Source organism: Rutidosis leptorrhynchoides, chromosome 4, assembly GCF_046630445.1.
Source record: "Rutidosis leptorrhynchoides isolate AG116_Rl617_1_P2 chromosome 4, CSIRO_AGI_Rlap_v1, whole genome shotgun sequence".
Taxonomy (NCBI): domain Eukaryota; kingdom Viridiplantae; phylum Streptophyta; class Magnoliopsida; order Asterales; family Asteraceae; genus Rutidosis; species Rutidosis leptorrhynchoides.
This window is the reverse complement of record NC_092336.1, coordinates 633,265,271-633,283,099: the sequence shown is the minus strand read 5'-3', so window position 1 is coordinate 633,283,099 and position 17,829 is coordinate 633,265,271. Positions and strand designations below refer to the sequence as shown.

Sequence of the window (17,829 nt, the reverse complement as noted above, 5' to 3'; positions counted from 1 at the left end):
TTGAGAACACCATTGAAACGACGATAGGTATCCTTGAGTGGTTCATCAGTTTCCTGCTTGAAATCTTCATAGAATCCCATAGCCTTATTCAATTTAGTAACGTCTGACATGTCATAACCTTCTTGCTGTCGTTTGATCTCATCCCATATATCTTTTGCTGTTGTGTTGCTATCAACATTTTCAAACAATTCATACGGGATAGCTTGCATAACAATATTCTTTGCCTCTATGTCACCCTGAGCTCTCTCACGCTTATCACCAGAAAGTTCATAGACTGGAATTGGCATACCAGTATCCGGATGATAATCAACAACTGGACCATCTCTTAGAGAAGCCCAAATGTACTTTGCTTTCTCACCCTTATAGTTTATGTACTGAGTGATACGGTGAAGCCACTGAGTGTACTTTCCATCAAACAACACTGGAGGACAGGAATCTGATCCAATGATCAAAGTATCTTGAGTAGACATCTTGAAAATGAGGTAGATTCGGACAAATCTAAGATGAAAAATCACAATAATCTGATCAGAATGTCAGATTCTGTGTCAGATTCGATACTGTAGCAGATTCGGTACTGTAGCAGATTCGGTAAAGATTCTGTATATCAAATTCTGTAAAAGAAACTGATCAGAAATACAAGAGACACACTCAGATTCAGTATAGATTCGATAATCACAAGAATTGTAGCCTGTCACCACTTAAAAAAATGGATTAAGTGATACAGAAACTCAAATTCTGTATTTGATTCGGTAGTCAGATTCTGTATGAATTTGAAGTTCAAACTCAATTCAATCCTTTTGAATTAGATTCTGTAACCTTGCTGCACAAGGAAACACGTTAGTATCACACAAAATATCAAAGATACCGAAAGTATAGGATACCGAATGTCAACTGTAGCAGTTGACAATACCAAGTCTAAGTTTAAAACTTAGAAATATGACAGAATCCTTTCTTAAACCACACCAAGTAGCTGGGTATAATCAAACCGAATGTGATAGAATCACAATCACACCACAATCTGCAACACTTAAGATGAATTTAAGTAATGAAGCAGACTCGGTATGACAGTTACGATACCGAGTGTTGATCAAATCTTCAAAACTTGATGAATTGAAGAAATTGAACCGTCAGAAATGTGATTTAACACCTCACGAACACAACTGAATCCTTAAATCTTCACAAAAATCCAGAATCAAGCTTGAATTAAGCAATACCGAGAGTTTTAGCCACAAACTCTAAAAATCAACTTGATTCTCCATAATTGAAGTTAAAAAGCTGTAATGATGATCGAAGCTCTTTCTAAAATACCTAATGCACCTTCGCTGAACTTAACACAAGAATATGAACGTCAGATTATCAAATTCGATAATACCAAATGTGATTCAAAATACCGAGAGTATTCAGATTCTGTAATCTACAATCTCTGGATCGATATAGTGATGTAGAATCACTTCCTGGAAGCTCTGATACCAAATGATAGGTCAGATCATGTTGAGATTGAGAGAAATGATAAGATAAAGAGAGATTCGGTATGTAAGCATGAGACTCGGTATTAGAGAGAATCGGTACAATTACATTCCACAGCTTCTAGAACTCAGTTATAATGCAATGGCTATCTAATTTGGACTACTTAGGTTCCTTATATAGCCCTCTTCTAAGGAACCTTCAATTAAGCTTATTTCACATTAACACTATACAACTTCGGGGTCCTAACACATACAAAAGTTTGAGTTTCGACCACATTAAGTTTAAATACCAAACGACACTACGAGCATGGTGTTTGGGGTTAAACTACCCCAGGCCTCGGTCAAACTCCAAAAGTTAACTCATCCAAAAAGCGTCCCCCAACAACAAGCGGGATCTCTAATCCAAGATAATGCCCTTACCCTTGTCCACAACCGAACCTATAAAAAGTTAAACAACGAGAGGGTAAGCAAAGCTTAGTGAATGCAATAATTATACACATACATATATAATATATCTACTTGCAAACACTTACACGCATACCGTATACATGCTAGCAAACGCAATTAGCTTATCGTCATAAATACAAGCTATAACCTCCAATAACCAAGCTAGCATAACAATAGCATATTTAACTTGAACAAATATAATATGCTTACACTACAACACAATAACCATGGTTAACCAATCGAACGAGGGAACGGTGTTTAAAGACCGTCGGAGTTCACAACAACCATTAGTGCACTTAACACTTCGTACACTAACCCCACGGGTGGCATCTTAACACGTCGATACTTCACCCTGGGTGGCGTCTTAACACTTCGACACTTCACCCCGAGTAGTGTCTTAACACTTCGACACTTCACTCTTCATTACTTGAGGTGGCATCTTAACACGTCGATACTTCACCTCGAGTGGCGCCTTAACACATCGGCACTTCACCCGTTAATCTCTTGGAGTGGCATCTTAGCACGTCGATGCTTCACTCCCGAGTGGCGTCTTAACACATCGACACTTCACTCGTTACGTGAACGTGGTGTCTTAGCACATCGACACTTCACATCTCACGCTACACAAATAAACACATTATATATCTACGCATATAATTATTCCACTCACCTTACGCCTTCGGTGAATCAATAAACCAAGCTTGAAACTTCAAGGTAACGCACCTATTACAAAGTATATATAATCAATCATTCGTTCAAGTTGGTCAAACTCACAACACTCACCATTACTAGGTCATTTTGACCCATTTGGACACTTAACCCTAAAATTGGGTCAACTCACACCGAAACCCTAACATTAGCCAAGATAGGTTTAAAAACACATTTCAACACAAGGTTTATGTATTAATCACAAACATTAACTAACCTAGGTCCATTTTGACCCCTTTGACCAATTTAAGGTCAACACACCCATTTCGGGTCATCCACTAATCCACACAACGCCCACTTACATATATATAGGTGTGCTAGCAATTTACTAACTAATTTAAGTTCATAAACATCAATCTAACACTTTGAAAACCCTAGTTAGTCATCTTTGAGTCTACATGACCCAATTTCACCCAAAACACCAAATTCACCCACAAATGGGTTTTAAGTTCATCATCTACCCCAAACCCTAACCCTTAATCAAATTAAACAAGGAAATTAAGATTAAAGCATACCACTACACTCAAAATGTAGCTAGGAAGTAGATGAACAACTTTATAACTTAAGCTTAAGCAAGATTCCTTCTTCTTCTTCTCCAAAATGAGTTTTCTCACACTAGGATCTTACTCTCTCTCTAGAATTTAAGTGATAAGGTTGAAGTAGATGGAAATGGAGTAAATGAGGCTCCAAGACTGATCTAGGGCCTTTAATTCGGGCCCCCATGTGTAATTACCAAAAAGCCCTCAAAATATCTAATTTAAAAAGAGAAGGGTGAGCTGTCAAAGCAAATGGCGCGGCGCGCCATATACCTGCGCGGCGCGTCATATACCTGTGCGGCGCGCAGATCCCCCAGATCAGAATCTGTTTCCTTTTTGAATATGTACAACAAAATCCCACTTCAAGTATCTTAATTACACTTATGTACACTACAAATAATCGGGTCTTACATTACTGTGTAACGATAACAACTTCTTATAAATAAACCTATAAATTCTTTATTGGTTTCGGATCTAATTATAATATAATTCACATTAATTTGAACTATGTCTATCACTTGAGTGCCACCAATCTTCAGGTGAAATAACATTTATGCCTATTTTCAACTCGTTCATTAACTTTTTAGGCATCAGCCCTAATTACGTCAAGTTATAAATGTCATAAAAGAATAACACAAACAACTAAAACTCAACTAAACAAACACAATAGCTCCAATTTCACCCCCTAATTGACACATTGACATATATTCAAAAAAAGTTATAACTAGAATAAAACTTGACTGAAATATCATTAAATCAACAATACTTGGCCAATCACTTAATTCTCCATAAACTCGATAATGTGCATATCAAAGATCACTTAGTGTCATATATCATAAATTACAAAAGGAAACATTTAAAAATTACAATTACAAACTTTAAAAAACTAGCATTATGGACTAAGAAAAACGTACCTGTAACTTTATATTACAACTCAAGGAATTATGTACCAAAACATTACCTTATTGCTATTTAAATTCCTCGATTTTATCTGGCTAGTCTTTCCTTCTCCAATAAAAGTTGGAATTCGACAAAGATTACCAAGGACACATATTGATCCATCTGCTTAATGGTGGACATGAACGATCTAAATAGATAAATAATCAATACATATATGGATATGAATAACATATACGGATATGTATATATCGTTGATAATAAATATATTTGTGGATGATATATGTTATTCATATCCATATATGTATTTATTTATCTATTTAGATCGTTCATGTCCACCATTAAATCCCCATATACACTTTCATATCAACAAGTTTTGGAGTTGGTCGCGTGTTGCGGCCGCAGACCCCTTATCATATACATATCATAATTAGCCGTAGTTTGTTAACGTTACTTGCATTCTCATATCGAATTTCAAAGTAGAACAATCTAATTTTAAAATTTATCCTTAAAAAAAATTTAAAGAAAAAATTGAGATAAATGGTTGAGTGAACACTTATATATCTTATAAAGAAAAAAAGTGTCAAAAGTTGTATAGAAGATTGTAAAAAATGAGAATATGTAAGAAAGAATTTAGAAGAGTTGTAAAGAAAGGAATAAAAAAAGACATAAATGAGATATTTAAAAAAAAAAGATTGAGAAAAGAATTACACAATAAGAGAGTTGAAGGGTTTAAAATGAAATATCAAATGCATAGTAGAGTGGGAGGATTTGAATTTGAAATAGAAACATTAAAAGATTAAAAGGGGTCATTTTGAAAGATCAAATAAAAGAGACGTTAATGGCTAGAAAGTAAAAAGAAAAAAAGGGGAACATGATGGGGGTAATAACTAGAAGGTAAAAGAAAACGGGTGACGTTTGTATTCGAAACCATGAGCTAAACTTGTATTTATTAAATTTGTAGTATATAAACTAGTGAAATGCCATGTGAAACTACGAGTTTATTTAAACGAAACAGTTTAAAAATATGTTTTAGGTATTAAGTGAACGTAAATACTAAAGTCATTTAGTTTAATCACCCATGGAATCACAGAGTCCGACTAAGAAACTCGTCAGCTGAACATTTCATCAAACACCTAAAATGCATATTAAACAATCCACATCTAATCATAATAGATAATATTGGTTGTCATTTTATTTTAAAAGTGTAATTTAAAATATAAATTTAGAATAGGTTTTCTTCTGCCTAGTTTTATACCTTCTCGTACTCAATTCAAAATTATTAATTAAAATAATTTAATTTTAATAAGGAAATTCTAACGACAGCCCTAAGGGTTGTCGTTAACATGCATTAAGTATTTGTACATGGCGGTTATTAGTCATTTTCATAAAGGCGGTTATCAAAATTTACAATATTTTAAAGCGTGTTCACGACAGCCCTAAGGGCTGTCGTTAACACGCTTTAAAAATTAGATTTAGTTTTAATTCAAAATTAATTAGCCTAATATTAACATTATTGTTATAGAATTTTAATATAAACTATAGATAGATATAGATAATTTAACCTTTAAAGAAAGCAATTTTAAAATAAAACAAGTATTCATTATTTGATATCCGCAATAGTTTAAAGGGCTTATGATTTTGATTATAAATATATAATTATATATATATTCAATTACAAAATTACAAAAGCTATTGTTGAATTAGGACCAATCTGTAATAACAATCACTTTCAAGGGTAAAAAACTTAGGTTGTTTTTGCCTTCTTTTAAAACCAATGTTTTAAGGGTTAATTATTAAAAATTGTGAGCTGAAAACTAAAGTACCAGTTGCTTAGTGGCTATCTGTCCGACTTAAATACCGATTGGTCAAAGGTTCGATACCCAGCTCTCCGTCCTCCTTTTTTCGTTTTATTATTTTATACTTTTTACCCATTATTCCTTCATTTTATTAAATTTTCCATAATGCACCCCTTAACATTTTTTTTAATTCAGTCCTTTCAATCCCATTCTATTATTTTAAAATTCTTTTTCAATCTAACTTTTTCTATAATTTGTACATGACTTCATTCATTTTTTCTTTACCACTTTTTTTAATATTTTTATAAAAATATTTTTCTTTACAATATTCTTTTATACTCTCACACTTTACTACTATAATAATAAGAATATTTAAATTATGTTGATTTTAACTATTTTACTTATTTATTTGAAACATACTTTTTCTTAGTTTTTTATATAGTTATTAACGTTTAAGTATCTAATCTAAAAGATAGGTTGTGTACAACAAAATTCTTTTTTCAATTTAACTTTTCTTATAATTTGTACATGACTTCATTTATATTTCTTTACCACTTTTTTAAATATATTTTATTAAATCTTCTACTTTATCTCCTCTTTTTTTATAATATTCTTTTCTACTGACACACTTTTCTACTCCAATAACAAGAATATTCAAATTATGTTGATTTTAACTATTTTAGTTATTTATTTGAAACATATATTTTCTTTGATTTTTTATGGTTATTAACGTTTAAGTAGTTAATTTAAAAATAGGTTGTGTACAACCAAAAACTAGCTAATTATGTTATATATATATATAAAAAATAAGGGGTTCGCCGCCGCAACGCGCGGCTAACTCAAAAGACTTGTTTAAAATAAAAAAATACTCATGATGTAATATTCGCTACAGTTCTAGGGGCTTATATATATATATATATATATATATATATATATATATATATATATATATATATATATATATATCCCTCTGGCGTCCCACGTCGACCAGTCTCACGACCAACATGTGAGAGAAAAATCGCGTAACTCATGCTTAAAGGGACATGGTGCAGGGATTGAACCAATGACCACTGCTTTATGCTGCATGTCCCTCAACCACTAAGCTACCATCGCGGGGACTATATATATATATATATATATATATATATATATATATATATATATATATATATATATATATATATATATATATATATATATATATATATATATATGGAGAGGATCCAGTGAGAACTCCATTGTTGTGAGAACCCTGAGAACTCCAAAATACACAGAAATTCGAATTAAAAATATGAAATTCGAACAAAAAAAAAGGGCGGGCGAATAAAAATGAAAGTTGGTCGAACAAAAAATTGTAGAACATGATTTTCATGAATCTTAAATTTTTGTTCGGTTCTACATTTTTTTGTTCGAATTTCAAAAATGTAGAACACAAATTTGTTCGAATTTTATTTTTTTGTTCGAATTATACATTTTTGTTCGCCCGCCTTTTTTTTCGAATTTCACCATTTTTTTTCGAATTTCCCATTTTTTGTTCGAATTTCAGTGTATTTTTGAGTTCTCAGGGTTCTTAGGGTCAAAAAATTCTCATTTGATCCCTCTACTATATATATATATATATATATATATATATATATATATATATATATATATATATATATATATATATATATATATATATATAGTTTAAAATAAAAAAGTACTCATGATATGATATCTGTTACAGTGTTAGGGGCTTTAAACTCTGATTATTGATTATATCTATATCTATATCTATATCTATATCTATATCTATCTATATCTATATCTATATCTATATCTATATCTATATCTATCTATACTTCTATCTATATCTATATCTATACTATACATTAAAAGAAAAGACAAATTGAGATACATTTAATCAATAACTTTGAATCTGGACCATTAGATCAAAAAAATGACATCCATTGTCCTTGCTTAATAACCATTAGATCTAACTATAACGTTATAAGTATTGTTAATCACAAACCTCTTTCAGTAAGCGGGCCAACAAAATTCACACGCCATTTGAAAATACACAATAAGAAATTGGGGCAACCACTCGCTTCCTTCTGTACGCATCTTCTTCATAAATCAAACCCGTTAATCAGTACAATAGAAGGTTAGCGGGTCGATCGTTGCTATATCATCATCGTTACTTTGGGAAACAAAGGTCAGCAGTTGTAATATTTTTCTTATGATTTTGTGTTTTAGGGCTGTTTTTTTTTTTAACGCCAAAGAAAGTATGTATTATATATATCAACACGAAATAATTACAATAATGTCACGCTTACAAAAACGAAACTACATCTAGGAAAACAAAACGACAAATATATAACCGAGATAGTAAGACTCCACAAGTGTGCAGGAAAACGCCGTAGTCCGTTCATTATCATTAAGGTCGAGATTGGACTTGAGAAGAATTAACTAAACAAGCTGGAGTGGGGACAGAGCACAGTGTTGGCAATTCAACGACAAAGCCCCCTGATCCACCTCAAATTCTCTCGACCAAAATGATTACTCCAGGAGTGGGGCAAAAAACCTGCGTGGAGAACAATTAATTAACCTATCCCGGATCTCCTAGATGATAAAGCTAGCGAATCATAACCTCGTGGATTTGCAAGCCAGACATCCCATTCAATATTGGTACCTTTGATCCTATTAGAGAACCATTCGAAGCATTTAAGTTGGATGTCTTTGAATACCATTGCGCATGTCGGTTTTATCTTAGTGAAAGTGAAAGCGTTCCTACTTTTCCAAATCATGTATCCCGTAACCCATTCCGTAGCTTGCCACAACAGTTTTCCCAAGTCGGAGGTGAAGTTATATCCATTTCCAAGAAAAGATTCATTTATACCCAAGTTTGTAAAAGGGCCGAGCTTCCACCAATCATAGACACGATTCCAAATGTCAAAAGCGAACGTGCATAAGATGATGGAGTGCTCTACTAATTCCAAACCATTATCACAAACCGGACAACGTACCATACCCAAGTCCATACCTCTCTTGTCGAGTTCAACTCTTGTAGGTAACCTTTTGTGTCGAGTGCGCCAAATAAACAACTCAACTTTGAGGGGGACCAGTTTGTTGCGGAGCGACTTTATGCTCACGGTTGCGATGTCAGGGCTGCTCCGGACCAGAATATCCGTAAGCTTGTGAACCGAAAACGAGCCATCCTTACTCCAAGACCATGACCATTCTTCTTTACCTGAGCTACACGGGACAAAACTAGATAAAAGATTAGTAAGAGTGGTGAGGTCCCCGGCCAATCTCCCCGAGATATCGCGGGACCAACACCACGTGACATGAAAGTTCCCGCCCTCCCATCTCGCCCGGTCAAGAATTGTGGCAAATTTATTTGTGTCAAGTCTATAAAGCCTATTAAATTTGTCTTTAAGAACCATTTCCCCAAGACATAATTCATCCCAAAAACTTGTACTAGACCCATCTACGACTCTTTTTTTGAAAGAATTAGCGAAAGCGGAGTTTGCATTAAAGATATTTTTACCCACCTTAAGAATACCCGCCCAAGTAGAAGAAGCTCGTGAGGAAGGGGGAGAAAAAGAAGTGCTAAGGCCCCCGTCCTCCCCGTAAATATTTTTAATAATAGACACCCAAAGTGAGTCATTCTCATGTTTAAACCGCCACCACCATTTTGCAAGTAAGGCACGATTTTTAAACGCAAGAGGGGCAATATCTAACCCACCAAATTCACGAGGCTTAAGACAAGTATCCCATTTAACCCATGCCATTTTTGAGACCTCGGAAGATCCGCCCCAAAAAAACCGACGTCTCAACCCCTCAAGTTTATCAATAACACAAGATGGGGATATGTAAAGCGAAAAGAAATAAAGAGGTAGACTAGATAATACCGATTTAATTAATGTAAGTCTACCACCATACGAGAGGGATCTAGCTTTCCAATCCGCCAGCCTCTTACCAAACTTGTCAAATACCGGATCCCATGACTTCGAGAGTTTCATCGACGATCCAAGTGGAAGCCCAAGGTAGGTACTAGGGAGTGTACCTGCTGCGCAACCAATCCAGGCCGCCATATTTTCCGTTTCTACTTTTGAGACCCCGAGTCCATAAACACAGCTCTTATGAAAATTGATTTTTAGTCCCGATGTCAATTCAAAGCACTTAAGAATTTTAGTAAGATTTTGCACATTACGCCTATCCCATTCACCAAAAAATATAGTGTCGTCCGCGTATTGCAAATGCGTGACCCGTAATTCCCTCCGCCCGATTGGGATCCCAGAAAATCGGCTATGAAGTGCAGCAGATTTAATTAGATGGTTCAAACCTTCGGCTACCATGATAAAAAGATAAGGGGAGAGGGGATCCCCTTGCCTCACGCCTTTCTGAGGAGAAAATTCTTTAGTTGGGGAATCGTTGACCAAAATCGAAATGGAAGTGGAAGAAAGACTTGCGAAGATCCATTGTCTCCATCGAAGACCGAATCCCATTAACTCCATGATTTCCATTAGAAAGTTCCAACTAATGCTATCAAAAGCCTTCTCAAAGTCAACTTTAAAAAATAAGCCTTTTCTTTTGGTTACTTTGATATCATGAAGGACTTCATTCGTAATTAACACGCCATCAAGAATATAACGATTTTTAATATAAGCACTTTGTTCGAAACCGATAACCGAAGAAATAACACTTTGTAGCCTTTTGGTCATAACCATAGATAGAACTTTATAAAGGCTCCTGTTAAACTGATAGGACGATAATCACCAAATACCTCTGGGTCATTTTTTTTTTCGGGAGTAATGTAACAAAAGAGGAATTACAAGATCTCACCAACCTCCCAAAAACGAGTCGGCGAGAAGGTCTTCTTTGCCACGAATTTAGGGCTCTTATTGTACATCAATGCATGTGTACATGAATAAAAAAATTGCTCAAACGAAGTTTCAATTGCGTTACTTTCAATGGCACTAATATCATCGAAATAGTACAGCAGAACGACATACTATTTGGGGATGTTCGCGAATCGCACTACAATTAATCTCTATTGTGAATATGTAAGCTTATATTAACTTATGATATATGCTTTTGTTTCAATTGTTGTAATAGTTGATTTTAATTTTTGGGGGTTTTAATTTGCAGTAAATATTACGAATTTGTTTCTGATTTCAATCAGTTATTACGGGTCTACACTTACTGTAAGTTAAATTTTTTTAAAATATATATTTAGTTTACAGTTTTGTTGTTATATGTTATTATGTTTCAGATTTGTGATGTAGGTGTTTAGGGTATTCCAAAGTATTTATAATAATCTGTTAATGGTTTTATGTGTTATGTACTAAAACACATTTGTATATTATATGATGCTTAACATTCTCTATACTATATCGGATGTGATTGATTATAAATTCATATGTCATTAGTATAAATCCTAGGAGCTTTTAAGGTGAACTGTGATCTTATATGTTTTGTGGTTTTAAAGAATTTGTGATCGCTATCAGGTGGTTCATGAAGTGCTCAACAAGTGTTTGATGAAATGCCTTAGTGAGTACGTTTTTAGCATTTGCCAATATAAATTGAAATGTAAATCATTGGTTATCACTTTAATTAATTAGTTTTTAGCATAATAATTGCCCTTTTTAAAATAGCTAAAAAAACACTTCATTAGTATGTATTAGTGTTTGTGTGTGGTAATTGTAAACTCATGATATTACGGGTTTGCTAAATGATCCAAACTACTATACAATTACTTAAAATAAAGCTCTCGATGTAATTTGTATGTATAATATGTATAACGTTTTAGACGTAATTTCATCAAACACTAATTATACATATAAAGAAGTTTGCCTTACTTCAGATTCTAAAAGACTGATGATGGGTGGTAGTTATCAGTTTTAGTGACCTGATTTGGTTAGAGTTTTGATGTTGTTCACATTTTGAAATATTGTATGGTGGAGTTAATTGGAAGTTGATCGCAGTTGATATCTTGAAGCAATCGTTACTGATCACTTCATTGAAATGTTTGTTTGACATTGTACAGAAAACGATAGTGAGTCTCGTGGTGCAAGTGAGGGAAAACATCAAAGTGAAATGGGAGCAGTTTTAGTTTCCAGGTAGCCGCTTTTGTTGGTGCATTACATGATCCATCAATGTTTGAAGCACGCATTAAAGTCATTCGTAGTCGTAGGTTGTTATAAGGTACTCCCGTATATGATTTCTTATATGTATATACTGATGCTATATTAATAGCTGAAATAGCAGGTGGACCGATTGAATAGTTATAATACTTTCCACATATGGTCTTCTTATAAGGTACTCCGTACTCCCATATTTGATTTCTTCAGTTTTTTTAAATAATCTAAAAAATAGATGTATTGGGGACTAATGAGGTTTTGACTCGAAATTTGGATTCCTGTTACTTTTTAATTCAGTTTATTGTAGCATACTCATCTTAATATTTTATTGATATCTTTGCATTTTTTGTTAGTTTCTAAAATGTTGTTGATTATTAATAACAAGAAACTTGCTGACTAACTCGAAATCTAGATTCCTGTTACTTTTCATCTAGTGTGGCACTGTATTGGTAGGCTCGCAAAGGTTGATTGTATTCAAGTTTTTCCATGTTGATTAAATGATTGCATTTATGCGGACACTATCATACCAATGGTCTTTCAATTCTTCTTTTTGCAGTTTCCTATTCCCATGATATCAGAAGTTGCCACTTCTCTTTGCTCTGAGCCCTATAATGGTCAAAGGAAAAATGGTTTAAGCTAGGCATTATTCATGCATCATCTCTTCGTATTAAGGTACACATGGATATGTTTGTATATTATTATGATATTAAAGTTGGTTTCAAACATATTCTTTGTTACAGGAACCTTGCTGTATTTCGAATTTGTGTTTTGTGGTTAGTATTTTGTTCAATTTAAATATGTTATTGTTTTCATGTGCTTTATGTTTTGGTTACCTTGAATTTTGTTTGGTTGTTTTTAGGTGATTTTCTGCTTCAAAATGCTTCAGGTATTTTTCCTTTTTGTTTGATGTTTGAATTTTTATTAAACCTGCTATTTTTAATAGAACTAGCTTAAGACCCGCGAAATAGCGGGTTTCTACAATAAAATTTTTAAAGAAGATCAAATATGTATCAGTTCCTATAAAAATTAACCACAAATGATGTATAAACAAACAAATGAAGACTAATAATGTAGTTAAACAAAATATTAGATGTAACATAAGTAGAATGGAAACAAAAAATGAAATCAAAACCATTAAATGTAGAATGGAAGTCGCTGCCTATTTAGCTTTCTTCCTTTCCATTCTATTCTACCTACGATGAAACCAAAAGCATAAAATGTAGAATGGTATTATAAGATTAACTGAAAGTAAATCGAACGTATGTTGCAATGTGACTAACCTCAACGCGCATATGGTGTGTACATAGCATTTATATGTGTATTGCGAAAGTGACTAACCTCAACGTCTTATATGTGCATTTATATGTGTATTGCTGCTCCAAGAGACCATCAGGACTTGAACATGCAATCTCAAGATTGATGGGTTACCTCGATACCGCTAGGCCAATGACCCTTTTGTTTGTCATAGTAAACTAATCCAACAAATGCCCATCTGGAAGACTTCCTCTGTACACCTGCACCTGCAACAGAGTATTAATATTAACCGAATGTTCAACCATTTTTGGTCTTTTATGTGGAAGTAAACACAATTGCTAATTTACTTAAAACTAACCATCCCATAGCCACCAGCTCCTATATTTGATGTTGCTGTATAATTATCTGTGCATGTTTTAAGCTTTTCGGATGTGAAAGATCTTGCTTCTTTCAGTTGCGGACCACCACCAATGCCTTTATCCAGGTCTCACGAAGCTGCAAGTGTACTACTATTAGATAACCAGTGGAAAAAAAACTGTGTTATAGTTGGTTGTAACTTCGACCCATATGAGATCAAAATTCATCGCACAACACGGGAACACGACCCAATGCACCAACCTCTTAAACCAGAGTAAAATAGAAACATTTTTGGTGCGAATCTAACATATAAGGTATTTTTAGAGCACTTAATTTGTTTGGTTAGGTATAAACCATATGTAGATGTCCCCTATTTGTAATTTCATAACAGATTTTGGCATATTCCATACACCATATAAGAAATCATGTCTCCAGTGAGAATAGAAACATCATAATAAATTTTCATATGTTAATTAATACTACATGAGCTCAATGTTGTTTCACCGATCAAAAAACAAATACTTGTTTCACTGAACCTCCGCCAATTGACGTTTCCAGTCATCTACACTTCTTGTTATTTCTTGCAAAGAGATAACAAATGATCTATTGGAAAAAAGGTTTTTATCAGTCCAACCTATCATTTAGTTAAGAACACAAGTAGTTTAAATTTTGAATGATATATAATACACATGTACCTCTTTGATGAGTGATCACATGTGATCCCATGCACTCAAAACATACATTATAATATATAGGATCAACTATAGACTCAAACATTTAGTGGTGGGGCCCTGAGTTCCTTGCAAGAGGTCTCAGGTTCGAATCCCGTATAAGGCGAATATTTAGTGGTGACCAGGGATGGGTTGGAAACGACAAGGGAGTAATCCTGCTGAGCTGCGTACATCAGAGTATGGGGTCAGATTACTCGCCTTCCCGGATAGCCCGAAGAGGGAAACCTTCTACCTTATAGACTCAAACATTGTGTGTATGATTAATTGTGAGCTAAGCCTCAAGACGATGTATGAAGCTGATTTTTGCGCCAGACCTGGCTTGTCAAACAACACTAGCCTTTAGGCGGCTTAGTTATGTCCTTGGGCCTTTTGCAATCTCTACTAAAAAAATGCATTTTTTGTAAGGGCTGCAAACCTCAAATGGATATGTTAGACTGTTTGGATAACGGGTTGGGTTGTATCAAAATGTTCTTTTTTTTCACGTGTGATTACAACTATTGTCTCGTTTCAATTACAGCTTAATTCTCAAACTCTATCCTAAGAGGTTGTATGCATTGACTACATTCGACTTATCGTGATTAGTTCGGCCCATTAACTCTGTTAACACTTCAGCAGAGAAACAATTAAGTGACCCATGACCACGGACTCGAATCGATCCACTAATAAGTAAACAGGTCAAACTATCACCACTAACTTTTGTATCAGATATGGACCAGGAACATGCTCACCAAGAAGTAACGGGTAATCCTCTGGTGACAGCCACATGGTACGGAAAGCAGCACATTTGAGGTTCAGCTTCTTTATCTTTTCTTCATACTTCTCTTTCTCAGGTCCTTTCCCTTCACGGCATTTATATAAAAATACTCAAAGTTACAACCTTTTTTTTCCTGTTATATCGATGATGACAAAACTAATAATTAAATTCTCACCGGTAATAACGAATATTAATCTTGGATACGAAAATGTCTTCCCTTCATTGATGTCCTTCCAGAAAACCTCATCCCCATTTGAATCATTCTCATTTAGTAGTGCAGCAACGCGTCTATCGTACATCACTGCTGCTTCCAAAAGAATGCCAAAATCCTCATCTTGGGTCTAAAACATAAAACGATTGAATAAATGATAGTGTTACTATTTCATTTTTTTAAACAGTCAAATAGAAAACCTTCACGGCTGAAATTGTTTGTGAAACTCACCAGCTTGTACTACTAACAATCAGTTCAGGTCTATTCTGCTTTAACTGATAATTGTCGCCAATCTTGTTTGTAAATAGAGTCGCATTTGAATCTTGCATATCTTGGGAAGTTATTCCTAGAATAAAAATAAATATATAATCATGGGGATCAAAGGACACAGTGAGGAAAAAAAAAATGATGAATGGTATTGTGTGTAATACCATAGCTGATGCAGTCGGGAGGACTGTTTGACTGGAATATATCTTTCTTAATTCTACAAAACAACTGCAACCAACAATCAATATGAAGCTTCTTAAACCATTATATTATTTCTTAGAATGTTTCGAGGTGCAATTGTATTTAGTAAATACCTTATGCTTTTCATCAAGCTGAGCTGGACGGAGACAAACTCGGGAGGTTGATCATATAACACCGTGGCTCTACATAATAAAATAAAAGAAAAAGAAAGCATAAGATTTAAGATATAATATTAATACAACATTGACCAACAGACACGATAAATTAGAAACACTCCATTCATACCATGAAAATTGCAACTATGTAGATTGGGTAATAGGTTACCTCTTTGTATGAATCAAGTTGGGTTGACCAAAAATGGTGTTGTCCTAGATGACTAACGTGTTAAAACATCATCATAAATACTTTATTATTACCATTATTAATCTATATCTATATTTTATATAAAATAAAATGAACTTTATAGACTTTTGTAAGCTACTTTATTTGACTACTTTTGTAAGTCATATATCAGCTTTTAAAAGTGACATAGCTCAAATCAACCCATTCATAAGTAAATAGGCCGAAATTGCCACATGAAGAAATTTTTAATATCATCTTCCTACACTAACTTTTGCCTGCAATTTTCATGAAAATGAAGTATTATATGGGGAATCTTGAAATTTAAGCAAACTGTCTCACTTGATTCCCCAAACTTGTACCAACTCATGTTGCATTGCCTTAGTGACACATAAAGATCCATTTGCCAGCTTTCTAAAATGTAATTCTACTCTAAAAAGTCAAAAGATTGGGTTTGGATTAGCATGCTAAACATACATTAACCAGTAACAATGCATGCATAGCAACCCTACATTTAAGTGAAATTACACCAGAGGAAATTCATATCAAATGACATCACATACCATCAAATTTCATAAGTTTAATGAAGTGATTATTTATTGAGAGTCACCATTATGTTAGGACAATTTACTAATATGTGCATTAAAAACCTTGATTTGTCTCAGATAATCATAAAGCCCTTATCGACTCCTAATGTGTTTAATTTGATACATAATCTCAATCTTAAATCCCTTACATACATTCTGTTACATATTTATTTTATTAACTATGTAAATTATTAATATTAAATTAGAATATATAATAATGACAGACGAAACTTACCAATTGGTAGTTGCCCAGCCAATTTGAATAGCAATGCACAACCAACTCCCAGTAAGACAAGAAATTCATATAACCTATTGATCTACTACTCACCATATCATGGACAGTTACACCTGCAAGAAACTTTTCATGCATATTGTATAATATTAATCTATTTGGATCAGCTATAGCTTCATTTACCCTTACCCTTTTGCAGGTTTGGGCATTTAATTTGAGTTCAATTTTACATTCGTTCAGGTAAATTTCCCCTTAACATCACCCAAACTCAAATCCACAGGTGACCCATTTTGACACTTTCTAAAAACGATCACTTGATTTTACCCGAACTCGTACATTGTAGCCAACTTCCCAGCCCATCATAAAATTATCAAATAACATATATAATATAAATTACAATCTGATAAGTGTTCTGCTATATATTGTTACCGACAAAAGAAACTTATCAAACACGTTCATTCGATTAAATTAGTGAAAAACAATACTATGGAATGTAAGTAAGATGACTGATAACCCAACCGGCTCCTTATATCACCAATCCACATAATGTGAACAAATGGTCAACCTAAGACACATCACAAGCATATTAATTAAGTAAATATGCACAAAACATTAGTAGCATAACTCAGTTAGGTTTGTGGATCTTAAACGTACATATCAGATAGCGATCGCGAACCAGTTGAAGAAAATATATAGAAGTGAGCTATATAACATAAAATGAATTAATAGTAGTTAGAGGAAAGAACAACGAAACTGGTGAAGTGCATTGGGAATACGTACATGAATGCATACTTTTGAAGGAAACATGATCAATATATGAAACAATGCAATTTGCCTAAAAATGGTAAATAACTCTTTAATGGTAACACACCTGCAGAATTAAAGAAACAAATCAATGGAATCGAATTATATAAACAC

The 17,829-nt window shown here is 33.7% G+C and overlaps 1 protein-coding gene across 1 annotated transcript; it reads right to left on the bottom strand.

Moving 5' to 3' along the window:
* Positions 1-8,435: 8,435 nt before the first annotated feature.
* Positions 8,436-10,565, bottom strand: LOC139843128 (uncharacterized). The gene has a single exon (XM_071833201.1). The coding sequence runs from the start codon at positions 10,563-10,565 to the stop codon at positions 8,436-8,438; it is 2,130 nt and encodes a 709-aa protein (XP_071689302.1).
* Positions 10,566-17,829: the final 7,264 nt, after the last annotated feature.

What these genes read in the sequence shown, in the direction of transcription:
- LOC139843128 (XM_071833201.1), bottom strand. Translation starts at nt 10,565, where the DNA reads ATGGTTATGACCAAAAGGCTACAAAGTGTTATTTCTTCGGTTATCGGT.